Source organism: Elaeis guineensis, chromosome 10, assembly GCF_000442705.2.
Source record: "Elaeis guineensis isolate ETL-2024a chromosome 10, EG11, whole genome shotgun sequence".
In the NCBI taxonomy this organism is placed as follows: domain Eukaryota; kingdom Viridiplantae; phylum Streptophyta; class Magnoliopsida; order Arecales; family Arecaceae; genus Elaeis; species Elaeis guineensis.
Window position 1 is genome coordinate 79,973,295 of NC_026002.2, and position 23,651 is coordinate 79,996,945.

The following is a 23,651-nucleotide window of genomic DNA, read 5'->3' on the forward strand; positions in this document are numbered from 1 at the left end:
AGTCTGGCTTCGAACTAATAACACATTAGCCATCGAACTAATAACACATTAGCAAGGAAGGAAAAATAAATAAATAAATAACGATAGCATATTCTTGACACCATCTCCTGTATCCATTTAAATATGTCTGAATTCTCAAGTCGTCCGCTTGTCTCCGTATGGTTGCATTCATATGCATGCACTGACGATATATAAAGTGACAGACAAGCATCAGAAATTATTTCTCAGCCAGGAACGTTCAGAATAAATTGACCCCGTTAATACTGGCAATAGGATATTTTGTGTGCACCACCATGCCTTAAACCAGCAGTAATAAGTACGTGCTATCTTCTACCCCTTAAAAAAAATAAAAATAAAAATAAAAAAAGCTGCGTGCTATCATCTGCACGATGCAGCAATAACTTCACATCGGTGGTCGATTGGAAGCAAGCAACTGCCCTGTTAAATTTGTCACCTGAAATGGTCAAAGACGGGGTGAAAACTGAGATTTCCAATTTATCTCCATGCTTTTACATCCATGTTTGAATAATAAATACGAACTTTCGGAAGAAAGCATAAACAATAACATCATTCAAAAATAAACATGAATCTCATAATATATATCCTCTTCAAAAATGAAGACAAGCATGATTCAGTCTACACGGCAGGATCCACCACTTGAGCATCATCGGTCAAAAAGATTCCATAGCAAGATGATTTCCAAACAAAAAATGACAAATCAAAAAGGCCAGAAGGACTAATATCTCAGTATCAATGCGTGAATTATGCAGTTGCATGCGGTCTTAAGAATCACTAACATAACCTGAACTCTTCATTTTATTTTATTTTAACTGATATTTTATTTGTTGACTGACCTATTTTCAGCTGAACTCTGAAAAGCAAAGGTTTTTTTCAACTTGATACGGTTGCTGTATCAAGCTGATCCTATGCGGGATAACATTTTGTCATCATAGCAATAGTTTCTGCAACCACCCCTGATCTGACGAAACCATTGTAACCCACATGTTGATGACAATAAACCAACATATGACAAAGGATGACTAATGCACACATGTATGTCACGTGAGCCTGGGGGCAAGACCACCTTAGAGACAATTTAATATATGTTTCAGAGCAATGGTTCTTAACTACAAGAGTCAAGAGAACTAACTTGATGTTCTATTTACCGCCTGTGAAAACTCTTCCAGCAGTTCATAATGATCAGGCATCTGATTTGACCAGGCAATCACCTTCAAGTAAAAAGGGATTGAAAAAGTGTTGAGATATTGCAATTACGTTCATTAAAACAGAAAATTTAAGGATTTAAATTGTTCAATTCAACAAGATTGTCAAGCGGTCAGAAAAACATAACCAAACCAAGCAAACGGACAACAACTATGTGTATACCATGGTAAAACAGAACACAATGCAATAATGTTCAATACATGAAGAAATTGAAGGATTTTGATTTGTTCAATTCAACAAGATTGCCAACGTATAGAAAAATCATAATCAAACCAAGCAAATTATAGCTCTATGAAAGGACAACTATGTCGACCATGTTAAAACAAAGCATCAAGTAATGTCACTGCTCATGTTGATGTATTTTAATGTGACAGATCCAAAAATAATGACAACACAATCAAAAGTAGATGGGGGAAATGTAAAAATGGAATATAACTAAGCCAGGTGTTTGACAATCGGACAAAAGTTCTTAGCACTCTAATGGATCTTAGTCAAAGATTTGAAACTTATGATTGTCAAACTATTCTCATTTGATTCTCCTTTGTCATTACTATTTCCTGTTCTTAAAAAAATGCAAAAGACAAGTAATCAATAAATACAATTATGCCCAACATAAATATCAAGTTAAAGCAATTTCCCACAGATAACTTACCTGCCAATATTTTGAAACACAACGATCAATACAGCTATTCTCACCCATATTGAGCTCAGTTTCCTTGTATCTGGACAGAAGACGTGGAAAGTATTTGAGGTTGAAGTGACTACTCTTTAATATGTTAAAACAAGCAAAACTCTTTCAAGATATTCATCTCATAAAAGTCTACACTTGCAGAGTGCACCCAAGATTAACTGTATGTTACCAGTATGTTATTTGAGTACCAACAAACCAACCTCCTCTTCCTTTTTTTTTGGGGGGGGAGGGGGGCGTGGAGGGGCGGGCGGGAGGGGGAAGGGAAGTAGGGAAGGAGGGTCGTTAGTCATAGAGACATACTGATTCAAAAGCTATATTCAAGAGCACAAAAATCTATCATCTCAAATCACATTGATAGATTGATCAATTGGTACACATCCAAAGTTAATTCAAAGGAATATAGATATGTATTTAGAAAATGAATGGAGAACTGTGATTCGGAATCTTAAAAGAGTATCAAGAGATTGGAGAAGGGTTCATCAAATTCCAACATACCTTTTATCAATACATTTGTCAAAACATAACTTGGTAAGCCTGTACCAAACATTAGAAAAGAAAAAAATTGTCAAAACTAAAAAGCTATGCTAGTGGTTTCTTTTGTATTCTTGTAAGCAACAGATACCACCTCCACATCATTTTTCAGTATGGAAAATGAATAAATCTTTCAGCATAAGTTCAAAAAAGTATGCACTAAGACTGTAATCTCAGACACGATTTTCAGAAGCAAAAGGAACAATGTAACATCAAAGATCATATTGTGATGTGGGTATGAGCTACATGTCAAAAGGACTCTCAATACACAGTTAATAGTGCTCAATGTAAGAAATACCAGACAGCAAAGTAATCAACCTCATATTATTCCAGCTTTAGAAACTAATTTTTGGAAAAATAAGCCAAAAAGATAACTTAAATATGTTTAACATGAAATAAGGACTCAAAACATAATTAACAAAGAAATTTCTGACATGTTATTGAAGGCAAGGATTCGAGTCCAGGTAGGACTTATCACAGGCCATTAGGATGCGGCAACATCCCAAGTGTTGTGACGGGACTATCCTGCTGTCATTCCGCAAGCCACTAGGTGCATCTTGGGACATCTATCCCACGAGTTAGGACAGGATAGGATGGCGGTGCATCCCATTCTATGAAAAAATTAGGATAGCTCTATTGCATAGGATTTGAATCATTGATCGAAGGTGAGTATACAGCCTCTGCACATGAGGCCTCCATTTTGATTAAGCAGATTGCACTGTGACAGTAGTTACCATGAAAAATAATTTCATATTTCCCAAATATTTCTCAGGCAATATGCTCACTATACCTTTTATAATGTGGCTCCTTTAAAACTTGGAAATGCATGGTAATATAATAACCTGCCATGTATTTCCAGAAAACCTTCATATCTTCCAAATAATGGGTAGATATGACTGCTTGCAGCTTTTGTTTCTTGTATTTTCCAACACCGAGTTTCCACCAAGGTAACTATTTTTTTTGTGAAAAAATGAAAGGATAAAGAGTGAGCTTTTTATTTGATGACTGCTCATAGATGAACCACTCCTCAAATATTAAAACATGAATTATTGTTAGTGAAACAATTCAATGCATCAAACATTCACCACCAACAACTTTCATACACCTACTTGAAATTGCACTTTGTAAGTTCTTTAAATATAAGTTAAGATGCTAAGGTAGCAACACCGACATAAAAACCCTATCTGTTAAGGATCAGATCACATAAATCAAGCAAGTTGGATCTATAGGCTCAACCCTACCCATGCTAGGTGCCCCCCCCCCCCAAAAAAAAAAAGGCTAAATAATAAATATAAAGAAGTTCTGTTAAGACTCTACCATGTGCTCATGCTTTGAGTTCCATCCCCTGATGTATGGTGCTATTTACTAATGAGAGACACCAGTTGAAACAGGTGTTGCTCCCTATTCCCACCTGATTTCTGGACACCAATAGAAGTATTTGATCATAACATGAATAGTTCATATTTTCACTAATTGATGGCCACTCGTTCAAACAACAAAGTAGGGGCTTCCTTAACAACTATCAATTTAAGTATTCACAAATTTAACTCCTCGAAAATCAAACTTCATATCTATCTTAAACTTACAATATGTACAATTTTTCCACATATTGACAAAATTTAGGCCAACACCAATCTTTGCTAATCAAAATAGTGAAACACAATCAAGGCCATGCCAGAAAAAAGGAACTTCAATGTGTTGGTTACTTGGGATAGCAACTCTTCACCTTTCTCTCTAATATATATATTTATTGCCTTTTGATTTTCAAAACAACATGCTGCAAATATTGAGATATATTAACAACAATTATATGACTTACATATCAAATACTGCTTTGTATGGGTTCAAAAACTAAACCATTGATATTGGCATCAGCGGGCATTCTGGGTTTACTCTATAACAAAAAATAACTAGAAAATTCCTAGAAGTCAAGAAATAATAATAACAATAATCGAAATGAGTTTTGAAAATATTAGTTCTTGTCTTCTGTTGATGGCAAAATGAACACTGTTTATTAGATTGTCTTGATTTGTTTTATGTTTTGTGGCATCTCATCAATAGTTAGGTTGTCCATCACTTTTTATTGCTCATCATCTGTTTTTGCAATCTTTGAGTCACTTGGTTTGCTCGTAAGATAGACTACTTAACACTTGATTAAATCTTTTGCTTTCTCAAATTTATATTGTGATTGAAGGATGAATTATCATTTTTGTGTCTTTTTAAATTTCTTTAATAGGATGTACTTTTTATCACTAACTGCAAGTTCTATTTAGACATTCCAATCTAACTGCTCCACTCCAAGCAGGATGAGTAGGATGTTCAAGAAGGTAGAGAAAACATGGCTACTCAAGAGAGATATAGATTCATGAAAGCTTGAATTATTTTGGCAGTTTGTTGATCAAAAGATTCGATTGGTTAAAAGTTGTCTCAAAAGGATAGTGTTATGAGTGGATTCTTTGTGTGAAGGATTATAGACTATTTGAGGGGTAACATTTAAGAAAAGCATGTTATTCTAAATCCTTTTCTCAAAATGATTGATGTTATCAGATGTGCTTTACTTTCTATAGTTGCTATTTGCAGTTGGGAGTGGCCAATCAAATTAGACTCTCTGCAGAAGTTATAGGGTCATCATAAGCTAGATTGATGCCTCAAATTTATCTTTGTAACTCAAGTTTAGATGGTGAAGCATCTATCTAGCTTATGATGACCCTATACCTTCTACAGAGAGTCTAATTTGATTGGCCGCACCCAAATGCAAATAGCAAACATAGAAGGTAAAGCACATCTGATAACATCAATCATTTTCTCCTTAAATGTTACATCTCAAACAGTATAATCCTTGACACAAATAATCCACTCATAACACTATCAACGCTATCATTTTGAGACAACTTTTAACCAATCGAATCTTTTGGAAAAAATTACTAATGAATGACCAACAAACTGCCAAAACAATTCAAGCTTTCATGAATCTATATCTCTCTTGAGTAGCCATGTTTTCTCTACCTTCTTGAACATCCACTCCATCCTGCTTGTAGTGGAGTAGTCAGATTGGAATGCCTAATTAGAACTTGCAATTAGTGATAAAACTTACATCCTATTAAAGAAATTTGAAAAAACACAAGAATGATAATTTACCCTTGAATCACAATATAGATTCCTACTTAAGGGCAAACCAAGTGAGTCAAACATTGCAAAAGCAGATGATGAGCAGTAAAAAGTCATTAACAGCCTAACTATTGGTGAGATACAACAAAACATAAAACAAATCAAGACAATCTAACAAACAATGTCCATTTCGCTATCAACAGAAGACAAAAACTAATTATTGTTATTTCCAAACTTCCAGAAATTTTTTAGTTATTTTTTGCTATAGAGTAAACCCATATTGCCGACTGATATCAATATCAATGGTTTAGTTTTTAAGCCCATACAAAGCAGTATTTGATATGTAAGTCAAATAATTGTTGTTGATATATCTCAATATTCACAGCATATTGATTTAAAAATCAAAATGCAATAAATATATCAATTAGAGAGAAGGGTGAAGATTCACTATCCCAAGTGACCAACACAGTGAAGTTCCTTTTTTCTGGCATGGCCTTGATTGTGTTTCACTATTTTGCAAGGCATGGTGTTAGTGTATCTCACTTTTGGCAAGATCTTGGCAACTAACACTTATTACCAGACTTATACTGTTAAAGATGTAGCAGTCCTAGCATATTAACTTATAATAAATGAATTTATACATTTTCTTCTACCAGCAGTTCTTACGTATGTCTTGTCATGCAATTCATGCCACATACACATAAGGAAGGGGGGGATAAGCAAAGAAAACAGGAGGGTGAAGCTTAAGAGATAGTAACTCTGGAATAAAACTTAAGGAATGAGATGAAATATAAAAAGGCTAATAAAGAATTTTTTACGAATGATATATTGGGGAAGAGGGTGGCATGTAGCATCTGCAAAACTCAAAATTTAAGATCATCTTACCTGTTAAAAAGATCTACCCTGTACTCCATCTCTTGCTCTGCCATTCCAAATATCTGCAAAAGGCCATATGACGAGCTAGAGACAAGGAATGATAATATATACTTAAGAATCATGCATAAAATTGTCATGATCAACAGAACACGCTTCCAATTAAAGCAGCCATTTTAATCCATCAAAATCAAATTTAGCAATGCACAAATTCTTACAGCAACATAACAAGAGGTCTCCTACAGAAACATGCAACCTTGTTGACAAGAAAGTAAAATAACTGAGTCATGAGTCATTTTTCAAAGTTTCTGCCTCACATGCACAGCATAAAATAATTTTCACAGCATCACAAAGATGACATATTCGGACTTAAGTACAAAACAGTTTTAGACCCTTTTCACATGAATATATGTAACAAGCACATCCCTGAACCAAAGGACTTCAACTTTGAATAGAAAACAATGGTTAAGCAGGATCTACACATCCACCCACAAATTCATAAGACAGGATGAGATTGATGTCTATACATTCTCATGCATACAGCCTCTTGTAAAGACCTCAGTAAACACTTTAGAGGGAGAATACATGTGACAAGCAATTAATTCAAGCAAACAATGGTGCGCATCCAACAACAAATGGGCACTTTTTATTTTCACTCTTTCGGTTATTTCTTTGTTTTCTTTCAAAATGCCTAATAAAGAAGATTACGAGTCTGTCAAGTGCGGGTATACCTGCTCTTTCTCAATACTCGTTTGGCCATTTTTAGCAGCCATCGTTATATCCTCCACCTGAACGATCAAGAAAACCTTAAAAAAAGGAATCATCACGTAGAACTCCAAGAAAATATGGGTACATCAAGAAAGAAGCATTAACTGAGCGATCAAGAAAAGGATCTCAAACAGAAGTATTACTACATAAAAATGCCAAGAGAACAAGTAGTTACCAAGAACAAGATCAAGAGAAATACATCAAGAGCAAATCACAACGTTAAAACTCTGAAGAAGCAAAGAAAAAAAGGCATTAACAGAACCAAAAAAAAAAAAAACGAAAGAAGGTTATTGCTGCATTAAAAATCCCAAAACAAGGATATAGCACGAATCAGATCCACAATACCTCATTCCTGGAAATCCAAAAGAACCGGAAGGAGAGAAAAATCGCTAAACGACAAGAAACGAAACAAAAGTTTCTCAGATACCCAAGGATCTACCGCTGATTAGCCAAGAAGAGAGGATATCGTTCTTTAGTGCGGACTGCAGAAGATTAATCATCTTCTTGAAAAAAAGGAAAACCTAAGATCGGCCGGAAAACCCTAGTATACAGATAAAATTCAAAGGTTCATACCCAAGAAAACATTGAAACAAATTCCTGCAAGCTCTGCAAAAATAAAACCAAGATTGACGACATACCAGGAGAGCGGGCGCAGTCCCCACGGAATGCAAGAAAGAGATCGACCGCGAGGATTTGAGGAAGTATAAAACCTTCGGACATCCTCGCTCCGTTTCTCACTAGTCACTAGTCTAGGGTTTTAAGTAGGAAGCGGGGATTTGTCGGATGAGATCGTGGATTTAAATGTAGCGGGCTCGAGACTCAGGCGGATCGCTTTGGGGCTTGGGAAGGGGTGCGAGCGTGCAACCTTATAAATAGTGGGTTTGGGGAGTCGGCGGATTCGGATTCATCCACGCCCACACCTAAACCATATATTAGATCCAAACGGAAATGCAAATCCAATTTAGACTCTACACCTACATCCAATATCGCACCCAAAATCGTACCCAAAAAAAAATCAAGTGTTGAGCCGGTAGAAATCAGGAATTTGACAGGTTATTTTGCTGCATTTTTACAATTATTAAGTGCATCCAAAATGCTAAAATATGAAAAAGTGCATTTATTAAGTTGTTGATTTTGTTACCTACATATCCATGCAACCTAAATAAAAATATTCCTACCGTAATTAAGCTCAAATTATTAAATTCAACTTATATATTATGAAAAAAAGTTAATTTTTTATTAAAAATATGGATATAAATTTGGAGATGTTTGGTTTGGATAATTAAGGTCTAGAATGAGAATCGAAATGGATGATTCTCATTCCAACTGTTTGGTTAAAAGAATCCCATTCCGATTTTCATTCCTCAGAGGAATGAGAATGTCCCGATCTCTCTCCAGTCTAATCCAGACTCTTTCCATTGGATTGAGATCCCATTCCACCAAAATGATAATTTAAAAAAAAATATCGAAGTCGATATACTTTAGCTCGATGTTGTCGTGGAGGCGATCGATGGCAGGGGCAGCATCGGGATTGTCGGACTTGACCTCGATCTTGTGGCCAGAGGAGGCGATCGGGGTGAAAAGAGTGGGAGACGAGATAGTAGAAGTGGGCGACGAGGGAGGGGGAGAAGGCAAAGAGTTGGGAGGGGAGAGAAAGGGGGCCATCGTGGTCAAAGCCGACGACGTTGACGAACTCGGCGAGGGCAGAGTAGGCGTAGGCGAAGATGAAGCCCGGGAGGTGAAAGGGCCCACAGCGAAGGTGGGCGATAAGGCTACCGTCATCGTACGCATAGTAGAAGCAAGGGCATGGGTGAAAGGTGCAAGAGTCATTCATCTCGATAACTTCAAGAGGGTAGCCGGCGATAGCGCATAGGTCTGACGAGGAGGAGGACGAGGCGGCGGCGACCGAGTGGGCAGCGGAGCGGCATGAGACTAGATGAGAGCCGACGGCTGGTGAAGGCGGAGGGGATGGGGAGGTAGAGGGGATTTCTTTTCATTCACAGAGGATGCACTCGAAAGAAGAGCAGGAGAACTAGACAAAGTCACTGCTAACTAGAAATTTGGGATTGAATTTTTTTTTTTTTTTTTGACTTAAAGGAGGAAGGTTGTGGGCCATTCTTACTTTATTAGTATGGAGGGACTAGATTTTTTTTTTTAGTTAAGAATAAAAATAAAAATTTGAGTTGGTTCCGATTCCATTCTTTGTATGAACCAAACAACAACAATAAAAATCATCCATTCCGATTTTGATTCCGGATACGAACCAAACGCTTCGGAGAACTAGGCCATTTCGATTCTAATTTTAATTCATTCTGATTTTTATTTTGATTCCGATCGCAAACCAAATATCTCTTCAATAAAGTACGATGATGAGGCATCCAACAACATAAATCAGGTTGAATTTCAAGGTTTTGGGCACGGATACATCACCCAACCTCATAAGACTTCGGAGACTCATTTTGGAATCCAAGCCCACCAACAGCTTTTTATATATCCGAGTCTTCTATTTTGAGTCACTTTCGAATTAGGTTTTCAGGTTTTGTGGCCTCTATTAACACCCCTTTTTGGGCCTGCTTGTTCCAATTGTATTTCTGTTAGGCTAATAGGTTCCAGGACCCACCTGAGTTTGGTTGTTCCAGTTGCTTTTTAGTTCGTACATATCTACGTACATAAAATGATGGTTCCTACCACCAATTTTCTTTAATATTTCTTAGCTGTAGAAGAATAGGTCTTTCTTTTGAGAAAAGGGAGCAGAGATTAACCCTACTCAGCCACCTAAGCATGATTACTAGATACACAGCTCATCAAGTTTATCAGCTATATTAGTGCGCATCAACGAAGAAATAAGAATAGATATCATCGATTGTAGTGTAGTTAATTAAAATGCGATTTAGGCCTAAGGTCAGAATAAGGTAATATCAGCCCAGCATTCCACCGGTTGACGCTAGGTGGTAGCCAGCACAAGCCTTGGTCCTGCCAATGAACAGCGGGTCTACCGATAGAATGCTTAGCACCTACTTTGAAGGCTAATGTGAAAATGTTGCTAAATATCCAAAGCCCTGGTCAGCAGCTTTCTTGTGCGTAAGATTTTCCCTGTCAAAGCACTACGACACAACCGGCTTGTAGTAACCAGCAAGGTTTAAAACCTCCAATAACTAATAGAAATACATAAGCTTACTTGTAGATGGATACATTTGCAACTTCTAGTTTTCTAAAGAGAGGACACATAACCTTAGACCGTCAACAAGTAGAGCTGAGAAAAAGGATTGCGAATTTATAATGGCAAAACCTTTTTTTTTTTTTTTTTTTGGGATGCAACAATGGCATGGCTGAAAATTAAAGGACAGTCATACTCATCAAACACCTAGAATAAAGCTCATCAAGGGGCTATCAAAAAAAAAAAAAAAAAAAGAAAAAGCAAAAAAAAAAAGGGAGGGGTGGGGGGGGGGGGGGGAGGAGAAGAACATATCAACAATCTGATTCCTGATAGGCAGCATCCTGGTTTGTTGGCCTGATCTTTTTCTCTACTCAAAGAACTTGCGATAGATTTTTGACACCCAATACGAGGCATCTGGTTATTTTGTCCGCCCTTGCAATAAACTCAACAGAACTTTTCCTACTATTAGAAGGCATCATGGTGCTGTCACCAAATCTTCTTGGATTTTTTTGTAATGATATTGCCAATGGGTTCCAGCTAGCAATGGAGATAACTTTCTTATGATAAAGTGGGGAACCCTTGCAACTGGAAATGGACTCAACCAGGAGCATTAAAATGAAAAAGCCAGGAGATAACAAAGGCAAAAACCATGCATGCAAGCAAGAAGTTGAGGAACCGATGCCCCTGCCAAAAGCTTCGGGTTTCCGATGGTGACGCAGGTGGTCCAGCAGCATTGTTTGCTTCATTCCACTGCTCAATGAACTCAGTATCCCCAGTTCCAACCACATTCCGTGCAGTTGAGCCACAAATCTCACAGGTTCTGAAATAATATGCCCAGAACAAGTGAGTCTCAAAAATTTTGGATGTTAATAAACATAAATATTTTAAGACAACACATAAGGGAACTGCACAGGTGATGAGCACATCAAAACATAATAACAGTTAGGCATCACATATGGGGAAGTGCCAAAGTTAATACAGGCGAGAAAGATATATAACATAATTGTCAACTTTGTTTTCCCATAATTTGTATTGTGTTTTCATGCAATGATGTGATAGAGGGGGAAGATAATATGATTCTTGGAGACACCATTTTGACCTTGAATAGAACCACTGGCAACATACAAAATGCTCTTCTCCAACCCTACGAGACATTGTCCATGACTCTGTTCTCTAAATTTACATTTCACGGTAAAAAATGTCAGGCACTATGTTGCAAGGTAATATTCAGCAGGAGCCAAACACAATGTTAAAACACAAGCAGGAAAGGATTGTAGTGAGAGAACAGACGCAAGATAGACATGAAGAAAGATAAAAGAGATAATAAGAACCAAAATGAATGAAGAATAGGGAGAGTATAATATGCAGCAAGGAGTGCATCTCTATTATCCAAATTATCAAACATGATTGTCTCAATTGCATAAAATTTGTTACAGCAGAATTGATTACATATTTTCCAACTTCTGTAACAATTCTACAGACATAAAAAGAGGTGAGCCTCATGGTGACCAGACACTAAAATGTCAGGTAAGGACGACACAAGCAACTGGTGCCTTTTTGAAACATCTACTTCAGGATATTCAGCAATTTACCAGTTAAGCCACAGTAACATTCTTCAGTGACAGCATCAATAAGATGGCCTATTGGATGAAAATCAGACTTTCTAGAAAAATGAAATAATTAACCTGTAGACGTAGAGTGAAATCTGATTGTTTAAATCTTGCAAGGAAATAGGTTAAAAGTTAGCAATTACTTAATGAAGATTGGAGGAAAAGAAACACTGAGGTAATGCATTTCAGAGATCTACCAGTCCTCATAAAAATCATGCCACCTTCTTGAAGATGACTAGATTATCCATGTTGTGGCTCATTATTCATATAGCAGCCCCAAATAAAGGGACAACTTAATCATCTGGTCCCTTTAAAACTATTTTAAAGGTACAACTCAGTTAAGCTGGTGAGTTTAGTCTCCTATACAAGGTTGCCTAGAAAATACAAGGACATAAATACCCTCCAAAAGTCACTTGCACAAACCTCAACAGGGAAGCAGGGCCCAAAATGACCACAATTAAATGTAAATTATGTGGTCTGAAATCTAGGACATTTATCATCATAAAATGAATGTATCAAGCAATTCATCAAAATTAATTGCTGAAATATAAATGAAAATATTAAAAAACATGATCATAGGAGATGTCTTTAAACAATCAATATTCTCCCTCCATTAATTTGGAAATACTGTTGCTTATCATTACCAGGGTGAGGGTGCTGGGGTTTGGGTGAGTTAAAAATTGAGAATGGTGCAGGACTGGTAAAAATGACACCACTCTTTGAAGGGCCATCATGAGACGAAAACAACTCTAAGATACCTTTTGCTTTTTCAGAATAACGATGGGGACACCAGCAATCATGTCATAGAAATGATGGAAAACTTAGCATGCTAAGACTCATGGTCACACACTCACACCTCCCATGGTTAGAACAAGGAAGCCCCTCCCTACAAGAGGAGTGCAACCACTGCACCATATAGCCTAGTTTGCCAACTCTAAGTAAAAATATAACAGAGAGCACACTTGTATAAGCTGAAGATGCAAATATGAGAGATTGCCAAAAAACAATGAGTTATTATGTCAGTCAAATGTGATTCTGTCAATTTATACCATCCCACCTTACTGTGTTATTCTATTAATACATAAATTGAAATAGCAAAAGAAGATACGAAGATCATTAAATACTCCAGGCCCCACATCTTTTATAAAACCCATGACATCAAGCAACAAAGTCAAATATAAGTCGAATGCATCATCTGTGAAAAATAAAATGTCAAAACTCCACTTTTCCTATGATTAGATGGTGAAAGAGTAAGGAAATGGAAGAAGAATGAAAACAAAGAGACCTCGCAAATGAATCCTCCAAACTATCATTCCCAACACCAAATCCCCAGTGTGTTTCTTTATCAATGTGGTACCTCAGATTCATTACAACCATAATTCTTACTGTCCTACATTATCACTTTAACTTCTCCATTGCTTATAACTTAATATAGTCTGCCTCACTTTTCTTTTCCTCTCTCCTTTTTTCAGTAAAGAAGGAACATGCTTCTCATATAAGTTTCTATTACCATGTGTACATAGATTTAATTCCTGGCTACTAAGAATAAGCAACAAAGAGCATATTCTGCACAACCTTCCAGGAGTCATCACATGACTCAGCCTATTACATTCTGCCATGGAGATTTTGGTTAGCATATTGCAAATAAATGATCATCAAAGTCTATGCAGCCCCAAAACTGTCAATTAGCAAATTCCAGTTCAAGGCTATTCTCGTTCAATGTGTATAAAAGAAGCAAGCAATATCCAGACAAAATGAAGCACTATAGCAACAGATGCAATGAAAGACAGAACTATTGAAAAGCAAATCCTGTGTTGCCCGAGCTATGCTGCAGAATCTAACTAAAGTTCATAATTCCACAATAAAGAATGCAAATATAAGTTGTTTCACTTACCTGTTTCCTTTGATTTTAAACCATGTCTCAGCACATTGCTTGTGTGCAGCACCTAAATCATCCTTGCAAGAACAGCCCAATACAATTGGGATGCCCGACTCCGGGGCACCACTCTCCAAACTGAGATGACAGATCCTGCAATCCCTCTCAACCTTATCTTTATTTACCTTAATTTCTGAAATCCCTCTCTCCAAATCAACCTCGACTGAACACTCTGAGAAGCTAGATTTTCTGCATGGCTCTTGAATTCCATCATCTATCTCGAAATGAGAAGCACCCGAGAACCGATACTCATCATATGCAGAACCAGCACAATTTGAACCATATGGTGAATGCCAGGACCGGTCCTCTGCATCAGAAAAGCAGAGGCTATCGTCACTCTCATCTGAGAAGAGGTCGTGTGGCCCTCCTTCTATATCTTCACTATAATTCTCTCCCTTTGTTGCCATTTATCAGAGAATCAGACCTTATTTTATGGCATGAAAAGCCCTATAAGAGGCGATATTTCAGGATATCAATCCAAAACAAATAAAAAAAGCTTCGCGAAACACTGGAAACAAACTCTTTGGATGGGAATCCGAGTAAAGTCTTGCAAGAACTCAGATGCAAAACTAGATTTTTAACCCCATTATCCGGGAAAAAGAAGCACATTACTAGAGAAATTGATGAAATGAACCAAGGAGCTACTCCAAAATTTCAGCTATGGTGGGTTGAATAAGCAAACAGATCCGCAAACACGAATTTTAGGTGACGGTTGAAGGCCTACAAAAGAAGTAGATACCTAACAAAAATGGGGTTCTCAGAAACACCTAATCCAACTTCTCAGAAGCAGCAAATAAACGCAAAATCACTTCTAGGGCGCACATATTCGTCCCCAAATGGAAACATTTTTTGAGAAGTTGTAATGCAGAAATATAGGGAACCATAATTGATGCATTGGCAAACCTATTAAAGAAACGAGCACTTACGACACTACGATTCACAACCACGAAAAATTATCAAAACAAACCACACAAAGATGGGATCTTTGCAAGATTTTCTCAATCCATAACCCATCAGAAGAAGGAAGGAGCTAGAAAACAGAATGAAACGAGATTTTAACAGCAACCAGGAGGTGGGGGGGGGGGGGGTGACCTCTCTCTACCTTCAACAAGATTTGAGCTTTGCAAAGCACAAGAAACGTAAAAGAGAAGACGCCCACAGCCTTTCTTTTGGATTTTACTCGGAGCAGGGAGACATGATAACGAAAGAACTATTACCAGCACTGGCGCTACGGGTGGAGACTGGGAGAAAAGGAGAGGGATAAAGGTAAAGAGGGAAGCAAAAAAGTTGGGGTTACATGGTGGGAGGATCTTTGCTTTGGCTGCCTTAATCGTGCTACTGGAAGGGTTAAAATACTTTATTTAAATAAAAAATAAAATTAAAATAATAAAAATTTATTCGTTCATGATGCTGGTTTCGGCAACGGCAATCCGTCTTTCCAGGTGAGGTGATAACATAACACACACGCACACACCATTTCATTTCCATTTTTCTTCCAAATTAAGTGGCTCATGAATTTTTAAGGTATTTTATTAGAATCATTTTTGTCATCTTTTTACACGACATGAGAATGAGATGGCCTTGATAATAAGGTTGGACCGACCAAGTCATTTTGAAAGCGGATCCAGGTAAGGCTGGAAGGACAAAATTTTCTCAGCGCAATGGTTGAAACGTGGAAGGTGGAGATCATCAGCGAGGCTGTGGGCCCCTTCAAGATTCGAATCTTGGTGCTGATCTATCTCATGAAGGCCGGATGGCCGAGATTGTATTATGATGGAATCACGATCACACCAAATAATCCAACAAATGGAAGTGGAAGTCAACAAGGACAATCTTGTATTATGGGCAAAAGAGCCATGAGTCCGAAAGAACAATTTATTTACCTGGATGACGAGGAGATTGCTCTAGAACTCGCATGCGTGGAAACTATCTTAAGAATTAAAATTATATATATATATATATAAGAAAAAAAGAAACAACTAGCATCACACCAACTGCATATTTTTGTTTTAGAATTGAACCCCCGCTACATTTGTTCCACGCAAGCAATTTTTCTTTTCCAGTGTTGTCGTACTGGCAGTGTAGCGCTGGTTGAACCAAAGGAGCGTTCACAACTTAATGACAAAGGAACCAACCCTTTGGTCATCTCAGAGTTATGCACTTTTTAATTGGATATGGAAATCCTTGGTGATTGATTTTCCACAACGGGGCCTTCGAGCATTGTGTCGTAAAGTAGGTTCCCCAAATAAGTGCGGTCTCATTCAAGGATGGATATGTCCCTGTTCGCCAATGAGCAACCTTGTCACAAGCCTCTATAAAACAAAATAAAATAAGCTAAAAATCTTAATGGCACAGTAGGTGCAGGCAATCAACAAGGACGACACGAGACCGATAAAAAAAACATGGGAAAAGAAACCAGGCACGTCTGACAGATTGACCAAACTTTCTTCTGGATCGTGCTTCAAGGCCACCAGAACAGGAAGACATTTGACCATCCAATCAAAGTAGAACATGAGAAGAAACGCACATGGTAACGTCAAAAAAAAGAAGAAAGAGAAGAAGCGCGCATGGATTAAATATGTTGATGCAATCGGTGCCATGCAGCCTTCCGCATGCAATTTCATCTACCGCTAAAAGTAAAAAGTTCCATGTTTCAAATTTATGTCGAGGGTTATACAGCCCAGCCGCAACCAGTCATAAATCCAAACAACTTCAGCCATGCTTCATGAACGAGGCATGTCATCAGGCTCTCATGGAAAAGAAATCATCGGTTGGACCAGATCCACCGGCTCACCACAAACCAATATGTACAAACATGGATAGAGAAAAATTGACGCAATTCATGGGATTGTCACCATACATAGACTATTTGATTATGGGATTGCCAATCAATACTTACAAGAGCTTAGTTGATTATGGAGATCAATACTTGTAGGAGATTAGCTGATTAAGGGTGTTGGGTATAAAATATCCTCAGCCGAAGTTCTCAGCGAGATTGACCCTTGCAGGTCCCCTCCGACTTTCGACTACTGGTGGACTCCGCCTGGATTTTTACGGGAGCCGGGCTCCGTCCTCGACTCCAACAGCAAGAAAATTCCGTCCAGACCCCTACGGGAGCCGGACTCCATCCCCGACTGTGACTGAAGGAAGACTCCATCCGAGCTCCTGCCCAAGCCGGATTCCGAGCTCCTCTCGGACAGATGGCTAACTACCTCTCTCCGCCAGACACTCCAGCTGGACTTCAGCCGGCAGACCTTCACCCCCTGGCGCGCCGCAATAACAGCCGCGATTCTGCTCCATTCCCTGCGGCAGATTCCACGCGGCTCCATCACTCCACGACCCTGCTCCACCTCCTGCGACGGATTCCATGCGGCTCCATCACTCCCTGGCAGGCCGTAATAATGGCCACGGTCCTACTCCACTTCCTGCGACGGATACCGCGCAATTCTTCTATCCTCTGGCAAGTCGCGACAACGGACGCCGCTCTGCTCCTCGTGGCAGACTCCACGTGGCACGCCCCGGTAATAGCCACGGGTCCACCCCACTATTCTCCGCAACAAATTTTTTCTGACTATGGGCGGCCCACTGCCAGACGGTTACAGGCATCACCATCAGTTTGTTGCCCCCTCCGCCTATAAAAGGGGGAACCCCAGATACGTTATTTTATAAGCTCTCGTTTTTACCTAAAAACTCTGCTAAAATTTTCGTTCGAGCACTCCATTCTTGTTGAGGCAGAGAACTGACTTGAACGTCGGAGGGTCTTGCCGGAGCAACTCCACCTCCGGTTTAGACTTTTTTTGCAGGTCCCGGCGGTGACCGCGACTCCAGCTTCTCTGGCGTAAGCAGATTTTTGCACCAACAGGATTGACGCTAAAGGAAGGGGCTGTGTCTTCGCAGTACCCTTGTTCTTAAAGGGGCGCTCAACGGGACCGCCCCCGGGCATCTTTTCCGACGTCCTCTCCTCCCTCCTTTACTTGGTCTTGGCCCGATGCCTCCCCGCAAGGCATCCACACGATGATCCACGGCCTCCGCAGCCAGATCTCAGGCTCCGGCCTCACCTTCAGTTTTTCAGCCTCCTCCTCCTCCTCCGGCGACGGCGATCGGCGCGGAGCAAGTTGATCTGCTGGCGCAGCAGGTCAGAGGCCTCACTGAGGCCGTACAGGCCATGCAGCAGCAGCAGCAGCCGCAAGCATCAGTGTGCCTGGAAAGGGTGTCACCGGAACGCCAGAATCCGGCAGTGGGGCGGGCCACTTGGGCCAGCCGCCCCGTCTTTCCCGGGAAGACGAACCCGAGGGTGGAGAGCCCTCAATCGGATCATGACTCTACCCCTGGAAGATCCCTGCCCCCATTCTGCCAGAGGACCCTCGAGACCCAAAGTCGAGAGGATTTCCTGGACCGGAGGCTCCAGGAAATGAATCGGCGAATCGAAAAACTCCACAACGCTCCCCCTGCTTATGGTGAGGATATTTGCACTAACCCCCCTTTTCTCAAATGATCATGCAGGAACCGATCCCGCCAAACTTCAAACTCCCCCAGTTCGAAAGCTACGACGGGACTTCGGATCCGGTCGATCATCTGGAAGCCTTCCGGACGATGATGCTGCTTCATGGCGCACCCGACGCCATCTTGTGCCGGGCCTTCCCATCCACCTTGAAGGGAGCGGTGAGAAACTGGTACTCGACACTGAAGTCGGGTACCATCTTTTCCTTCGATCAAATGAGCCACCAATTCGTGGCCCATTTTGTCAGCAGCCGGCGCCCCCGGAAGGGCTCGGAGTCCCTCATGAATATCAGGCAGAGGGAGGGGGAGTCCATTCGGGCCTACATCAACCGCTTCAATGTCGCAGCGCTGGAGGTCCAGAATTTAGACCAATCGGTAGCAATGGCCACTCTGAAGGACGGCCTTCAGAAGAATGACCTTTTGTTCTCCCTGGAGAAGAAGTACCCCAGGGATTTTGCTGATTTGTTGGCTCGGGCTGAAGGGTACGGCCGAGCGGAAGAAGCCTTCAAAATGAAGGATGAGGAGACCGTGAGAGAGTGGCAGGTGGGAGACTCGAGTAAGCCCGCAGTCAAAAAAAGGTCGAGAGAAGCTCGACCGCGTTCTCGATCCCCTCCTGGGCACAAGCGTGCCCATACTCCACCCCGGGTACGTAGGCAGAGAAGTCTGGATCGCGGGGTTCGACGGGGTTCTCCACCGGAAAGATTCTGCAACTATGCCCCCCTCAATGCCTCGAAGACCCAGGTACTGATGGAGGTCAGGGAGCAGCTCCCTAGGCCAGAGAGGATGCGCACACACCCCGGGAAGCGCAATCCCAACAAGTTCTGTCTCTACCACCGCGACCACGGCCACGACACGGAGGAATGCATCCAGCTCCGAGATGAGATCGAGGAGCTCATCCGATGAGGTCGACTCGACAGGTTCATCCGATGCCGGCCTGAGGGTAGAGAAGATCGGCCAAGGGCCTTGCCGCAACCTGAACCGCCAAGGAGGGAGGAGCAGCCTAGAGATCGGCCTCCAATTGAGACCATCGACTCCATCACCGGAGGGCCTCAAGGAGGAGCAGACCTTCCACGACCATGGAACTCGGGAAACCTGTAAATGAGGAGAACCTCGTCCTGGCATGAGCAAGGTCGAAGGCCCGGTTCTTTTAGACCGGATGGGGGGAGAGGCCTTACAACGCCCTAATGCGCCCCCACAGCCATATCAGGAACAGGAGGAGAACCTCGTCCTGGCATGAGCAAAGTTAAAGGTCCGGTTCTTTTAGACCGGATGGGGGGAGAGGCCTTACAACGCCTTAATGCGCCCCCACAGCCATGTCAGGAACAGGAGGAGAACCTCGTCCTGACATGAGCAAAGTTGAAGGTCCGATTCTTTTAGATCGGATGGAGGGAGAGACCCTTGCGATGGCTCTTATGTGCCCCCGCGGCCCCTTTGGGAACAGGAGGAGAACCTCATCCTAACCTGAGCTGAAATCGACTACGTCAGGAACGGAAGGAGAACCTCATCCTGATGGTGACGAAGCCCGATCGCCCAACAAGATCGGATGAAGGGGAAAGGCCCCTCAGCGGCACCTTCACACTTCTACGCAACCCCGCAAAAGGCAAGGGGAGGGCCCTCACTCCGAAAAGAGGAGAAAAATTAAAAAGGAAAAGCGACGAACTACGTCGGAAACAGATGAAGGACAAACCACACCAAAGACCTAAGGAACCTCGTCTCAACAAAGATGGGAAGTTCCTACGAAACACCCCCGGCCTCTAAGAAGGCTCTCGACACAGATCAAGAAAACAGCAATGCCTCCGAGGTAACGCGAAGTTCGGACCATCAAGCTCGAGCCTACGGCCATGAACGACGAGGAAAGCAAACCAGCGTATCGACGACTGGGCACCTCCAAACGACGTCAACATCGGACAAGTCGAACGACAAGAGAAGTTCGGCGGACAACAATTTAATACAATATGCGGACGAGGTAACACAAAATCTCCTTTTCATTCCATTTGCGAAATATACATCACGAAGCCCAAAAGACCAAAGGAAGAAAAACAAAATGACAAAAGCGAGACAAAACAACAAAAGAAAAAATGTATACATGAAAAGACAGAAGGCCAAGAAGAGCCCTAGAGAAGCTCTGCTCCTTCCGACCTAGAATTATCTACTCCACCCCTTATTCAGGACTGCCTCAGATTCTCAACTTCTTCTTCTAGCTCTCTCTTTTTCAGCAGCGCGTCCTGGAGCGCCCGACGAAGTCGCTGGCTTTCAGTCTCCGCCTCTCGATGCCTCTTTCTCAGGACCTCAGATTCTGCCTCCACGTCCGTGACGGCCTGCTGCTCGTATGCCAGTTGGATCTTCAATTGCTGTAGTTCAACCGTCCTTTCCCCGAGGGCGATAGAAAGCCCTTCGACGGTTCCTCTTAGGGACTGGAGTTCATTAGAATCCCGAGCAGAAGTAAGCTGAGCCCTGTCAGCCAGCTGTCTCTGAAAACGGGCGACTTCGTCGGCCGCCACCCTGAGTCTCCCTTTATATTCATCCACCTACCTGCGCCAACCGACCCGATGCACGTCGTAGCTCACCTCGACGTCCTGAAGCTGCTGCTGAAGGTCGGAGACCTTCTTCGACCACTCCCGGTCGCCGTCGGCCCGAGCCAAGAGCCGGGATGAACTCCCTTCCAGCTGGCTAATCCTCTCCTGCGCAGCTGACAGTTCCACCCTGAGAGAGCTGATCTTGGCAGCTTGAGCCCAAATTCGATCGTTGGCACTCTTCTTGTGTTCCTCAAGCTCCTTCGCGAAGTCCTCCTTCCTCCGGCTATACTCCATGATCCCCTTCACGTGGAGATTCCGAAAGCGGGTGGCCTCCGAGGTGGCTTCAGAGTAACCCTCCCTTAACCTACGAAGCTCGCCTTCCATCTTCTTCGACCTTTTCGTCGCATGAAGAACCTCCTTCTTCAGCCGCTGGATCGTGGACTTCAGTGGGATCCCCTGGGGCAGGGAAGCTGCCTTGGCAGGACACTGCCATCAAGAGACAGAAGCGTCAAGGCGCATCTCATTGCAGAAAGAAAAATAAAAAGGGGGGAAGGGGGAGAAGAGAAGCCATCCACGGTGAGAAATTCAACTTTATTGATTGAATGATTCTTGAAGATAAAAAGAAAGGAAAAAATTGCAGTAAAAGAAAGCTACAAGGTCGGAGGTCTCAGACCTCAGAAGCAGAAGCTGGGGAGCTCGGTGTCCCTGGAAGGAGGGCTGTGGCAGCAGTAGCGGCAGGAGAAGGCCCGGCCTCATCTTCAGACTCTTCGCCCAAGAAGCTGAGGTCGAGCTCGAAAAATTTTCTGGCCATCTTCTCCTGGCAGAGCTCGAACCCCTTGATGAAGGCTTCCTGGCCAAACCGGACGTTTAGGTCTCTTATCTCCGCGGAGGCCTTGAACTCCTCTACCGCAAGACCCCTGGCCTCCGAGACCAAGACTGGAATTTGCTCCGTCAAATTGACGACCTCGGCCTCCGCCGTTCTCACCGTCTCCTCCAAGGTCTGTTTCTTCTCCTCCCAGGCCTGCTTCTCTTTCTCCAGGGCCTCTTGGAGGGCAACTACTTCAGCGGCCTTTTCCTTGAGGCGGGCGACTTCGGCCCGACGACGCTCCTCCGCTTGGATGGCGTCCCTCCTCGCCTGGTTCGTCGCCTCGATGTTGGCGAGGAGTTTGTGCCCAATCTGTAAGGGCGGCTAGGGGATCAGAACATGGGTCGAAAAACTGATTAAATGAAGATTTGTTTACCTCGAGAAAGGACCCCAAGGAGTCTCAAACCCGCTGCTCGGGATCGGCGCGATCGATCCTCTCGACGACCTCAGGCAGAACGCAGCCGTCGATCAACCGCTTGATCAGATCCCTGTCATTGAAGGGGTTCTCCGGCTCTTCTTCGGAGCCGAGGGACTCGTCAGCGGTGGCCCGACAGCCACTCACCCTACGGGCCACCGATTTCCTTCTCCTTCCCCTCTCGACTACGGGCGCCTCCGTGGAGCAGACCCCCAGAACGGGGGCCCCAGTCGGCAGACTCCTTGAAGAGGCCAGGGGGGCCGTTAGTTCGGCATCCGAAGGAACGTCGATCGCTGGAGCCGCCTGGACAGGCGCGGCCAAGCTCATCTCCTCCACCCTGACCCTCTTTGCTGATCCGGAGGCCGCGGCACCCTTTCTTTTATGGGCCTTGAGGCCCCTGGCAAGCATCCGTGCTGCTTCGGCGTCCATTCCTTAAAAAAAAAAATCAATCAATCAAAAATCAGAAGTCAATAATGGGGTGAAAAAGGAAGGAGTAGCATGCAAAAAAAAAAAAGAGAGAAAAGAAAAAAGAAAGAGAAGAAAAAAGAGAAAAGAGAAGAAAAAGAAGAAGGACGGAAGAAGAGAAGAGAAAGGAAAAGATGGAGTACTCGCAGGATCCTGGGGGCTCAGGCCGATGTTGAACAAAAATTTCTCCCTCAGAAGGTTGGGAAGGGAAGGAGCGGAGTAGTCAAGAAGCTTTCGGGCAGCCTGGAGGTCGTCCTCCCCCAGGCTAGGGGCCCGGCGGACAGAATCCCTCAGAGAGCCCCAAGGGGGCAGGCCCAACCTCAGGGTCGGGCAGTGGACGAAGAGGTATTTCTCCTTCTAGTTGTGGATTGAAGAGGGGGTATCTTTCAGCAACCCCTTCTTGCCGAACTGAGGGGAGAAATACCACCAGTCCTTCGCCGAAGGATGACGCTTGAAGGTATTGAAATACCTAAACAGAGAGAGAGATGGCTGGACCTCGACTACGTGGCAAAGGGAGAGAAACCCTATCAAAAATCTAAAAGAATTCGGAGCAACTGAAGCCAAAGAGATATCTAAGAAGCGGAAGAGGGCGACAACAAAGGGCGGAAGCGGAAGCCAGAGCCCAGCACGGAACGCCTCCTGATACAAGCAAAAATGACCGGGTGGGGGAGTGCTAGCCCGATCGGAGGGGCCAGGCAGCTCCAGGTCGTACTCCGGAGGAACTCCATACTGAACCCTTATCAGAAGGAGTTCATCCGGGGTCAGGGAGCATGGAATGGCGCCCGGCGCAAAAATCGGACGAAGCCCAGCCCCAGATGCGGGTTCATCTACAGAACGAGGAACCTAGGGGGTTGAGGCGGAAGAACTCCCGGAATCGCTGGAAGTGGAAGAGCCGGAAGACATTTCAAATAACTTCGAATGAAGACTCTAAAGATCCCGAAGAAAACAGACAGGACAAAGGATGAGAGGTCACAGGAGACCTACTCAGAGGA

General features: G+C 42.7%; 2 protein-coding genes across 14 annotated transcripts; both read right to left on the minus strand.

Annotated features, from left to right (window-relative positions):
- Positions 1-78: 78 nt before the first annotated feature.
- Positions 79-8,027, minus strand: LOC105052152 (mitochondrial import inner membrane translocase subunit TIM10). 11 transcript variants are annotated; one of them, XM_010932860.4, is made up of 7 exons: positions 7,834-8,027; positions 7,159-7,215; positions 6,440-6,514; positions 2,411-2,449; positions 1,877-1,946; positions 1,151-1,229; positions 79-454 (listed from the first exon to the last, which is right to left on the minus strand). In XM_010932860.4, the coding sequence occupies exons 2-7, from the start codon at positions 7,185-7,187 to the stop codon at positions 324-326; spliced, it is 423 nt and encodes a 140-aa protein (XP_010931162.2). In that variant the 5' UTR covers positions 7,188-7,215; positions 7,834-8,027; the 3' UTR covers positions 79-323. The 11 variants fall into 11 exon arrangements, with proteins under 11 accessions (XP_010931162.2, XP_010931165.2, XP_010931163.2 ...); XM_010932863.3 differs by having other exon boundaries at positions 6,440-6,492; positions 7,159-7,233; XM_010932861.4 differs by having other exon boundaries at positions 7,159-7,233.
- Positions 8,028-10,833: 2,806 nt separating this feature from the next.
- On the minus strand, positions 10,834-15,251 carry LOC105052149 (uncharacterized). 3 transcript variants are annotated; one of them, XM_073245128.1, is made up of 3 exons: positions 15,001-15,251; positions 13,857-14,322; positions 10,834-11,172 (listed from the first exon to the last, which is right to left on the minus strand). In XM_073245128.1, exons 2-3 carry the CDS (start codon positions 14,303-14,305, stop codon positions 10,950-10,952), a joined length of 672 nt encoding a protein of 223 aa, XP_073101229.1. In that variant the 5' UTR covers positions 14,306-14,322; positions 15,001-15,251; the 3' UTR covers positions 10,834-10,949. The 3 variants fall into 3 exon arrangements, with proteins under 3 accessions (XP_073101229.1, XP_029122593.1, XP_010931160.1); XM_029266760.2 differs by having other exon boundaries at positions 13,857-14,345; positions 15,001-15,248; XM_010932858.4 differs by lacking the exon at positions 15,001-15,251 and having other exon boundaries at positions 13,857-14,987.
- Between the last annotated feature and the right edge of the window lie 8,400 nt (positions 15,252-23,651).

Bases quoted from the DNA above. Each gene is read 5' to 3' on its own strand.
- LOC105052152 (XM_010932860.4), bottom strand. From the start codon at position 7,187: ATGGCCAAACGAGTATTGAGAAAGAGCAG. The intron at 6,515-7,158 runs GTATACCCGCAC...CCTTGTCTCTAG, and splicing joins CGAGTATTGAGAAAGAGCAG to CTCGTCATATGGCCTTTTGC. The intron at 1,230-1,876 runs GTAAGTTATCTG...TTTTACTTGAAG, and splicing joins GTGTTTCAAAATATTGGCAG to GTGATTGCCTGGTCAAATCA.
- LOC105052149 (XM_073245128.1), bottom strand. From the start codon at position 14,305: ATGGCAACAAAGGGAGAGAATTATAGTGAAGATATAGAAGGAGGGCCA. The intron at 11,173-13,856 runs GTAAGTGAAACA...ATATTATTTCAG, and splicing joins TTTAAAATCAAAGGAAACAG to AACCTGTGAGATTTGTGGCT.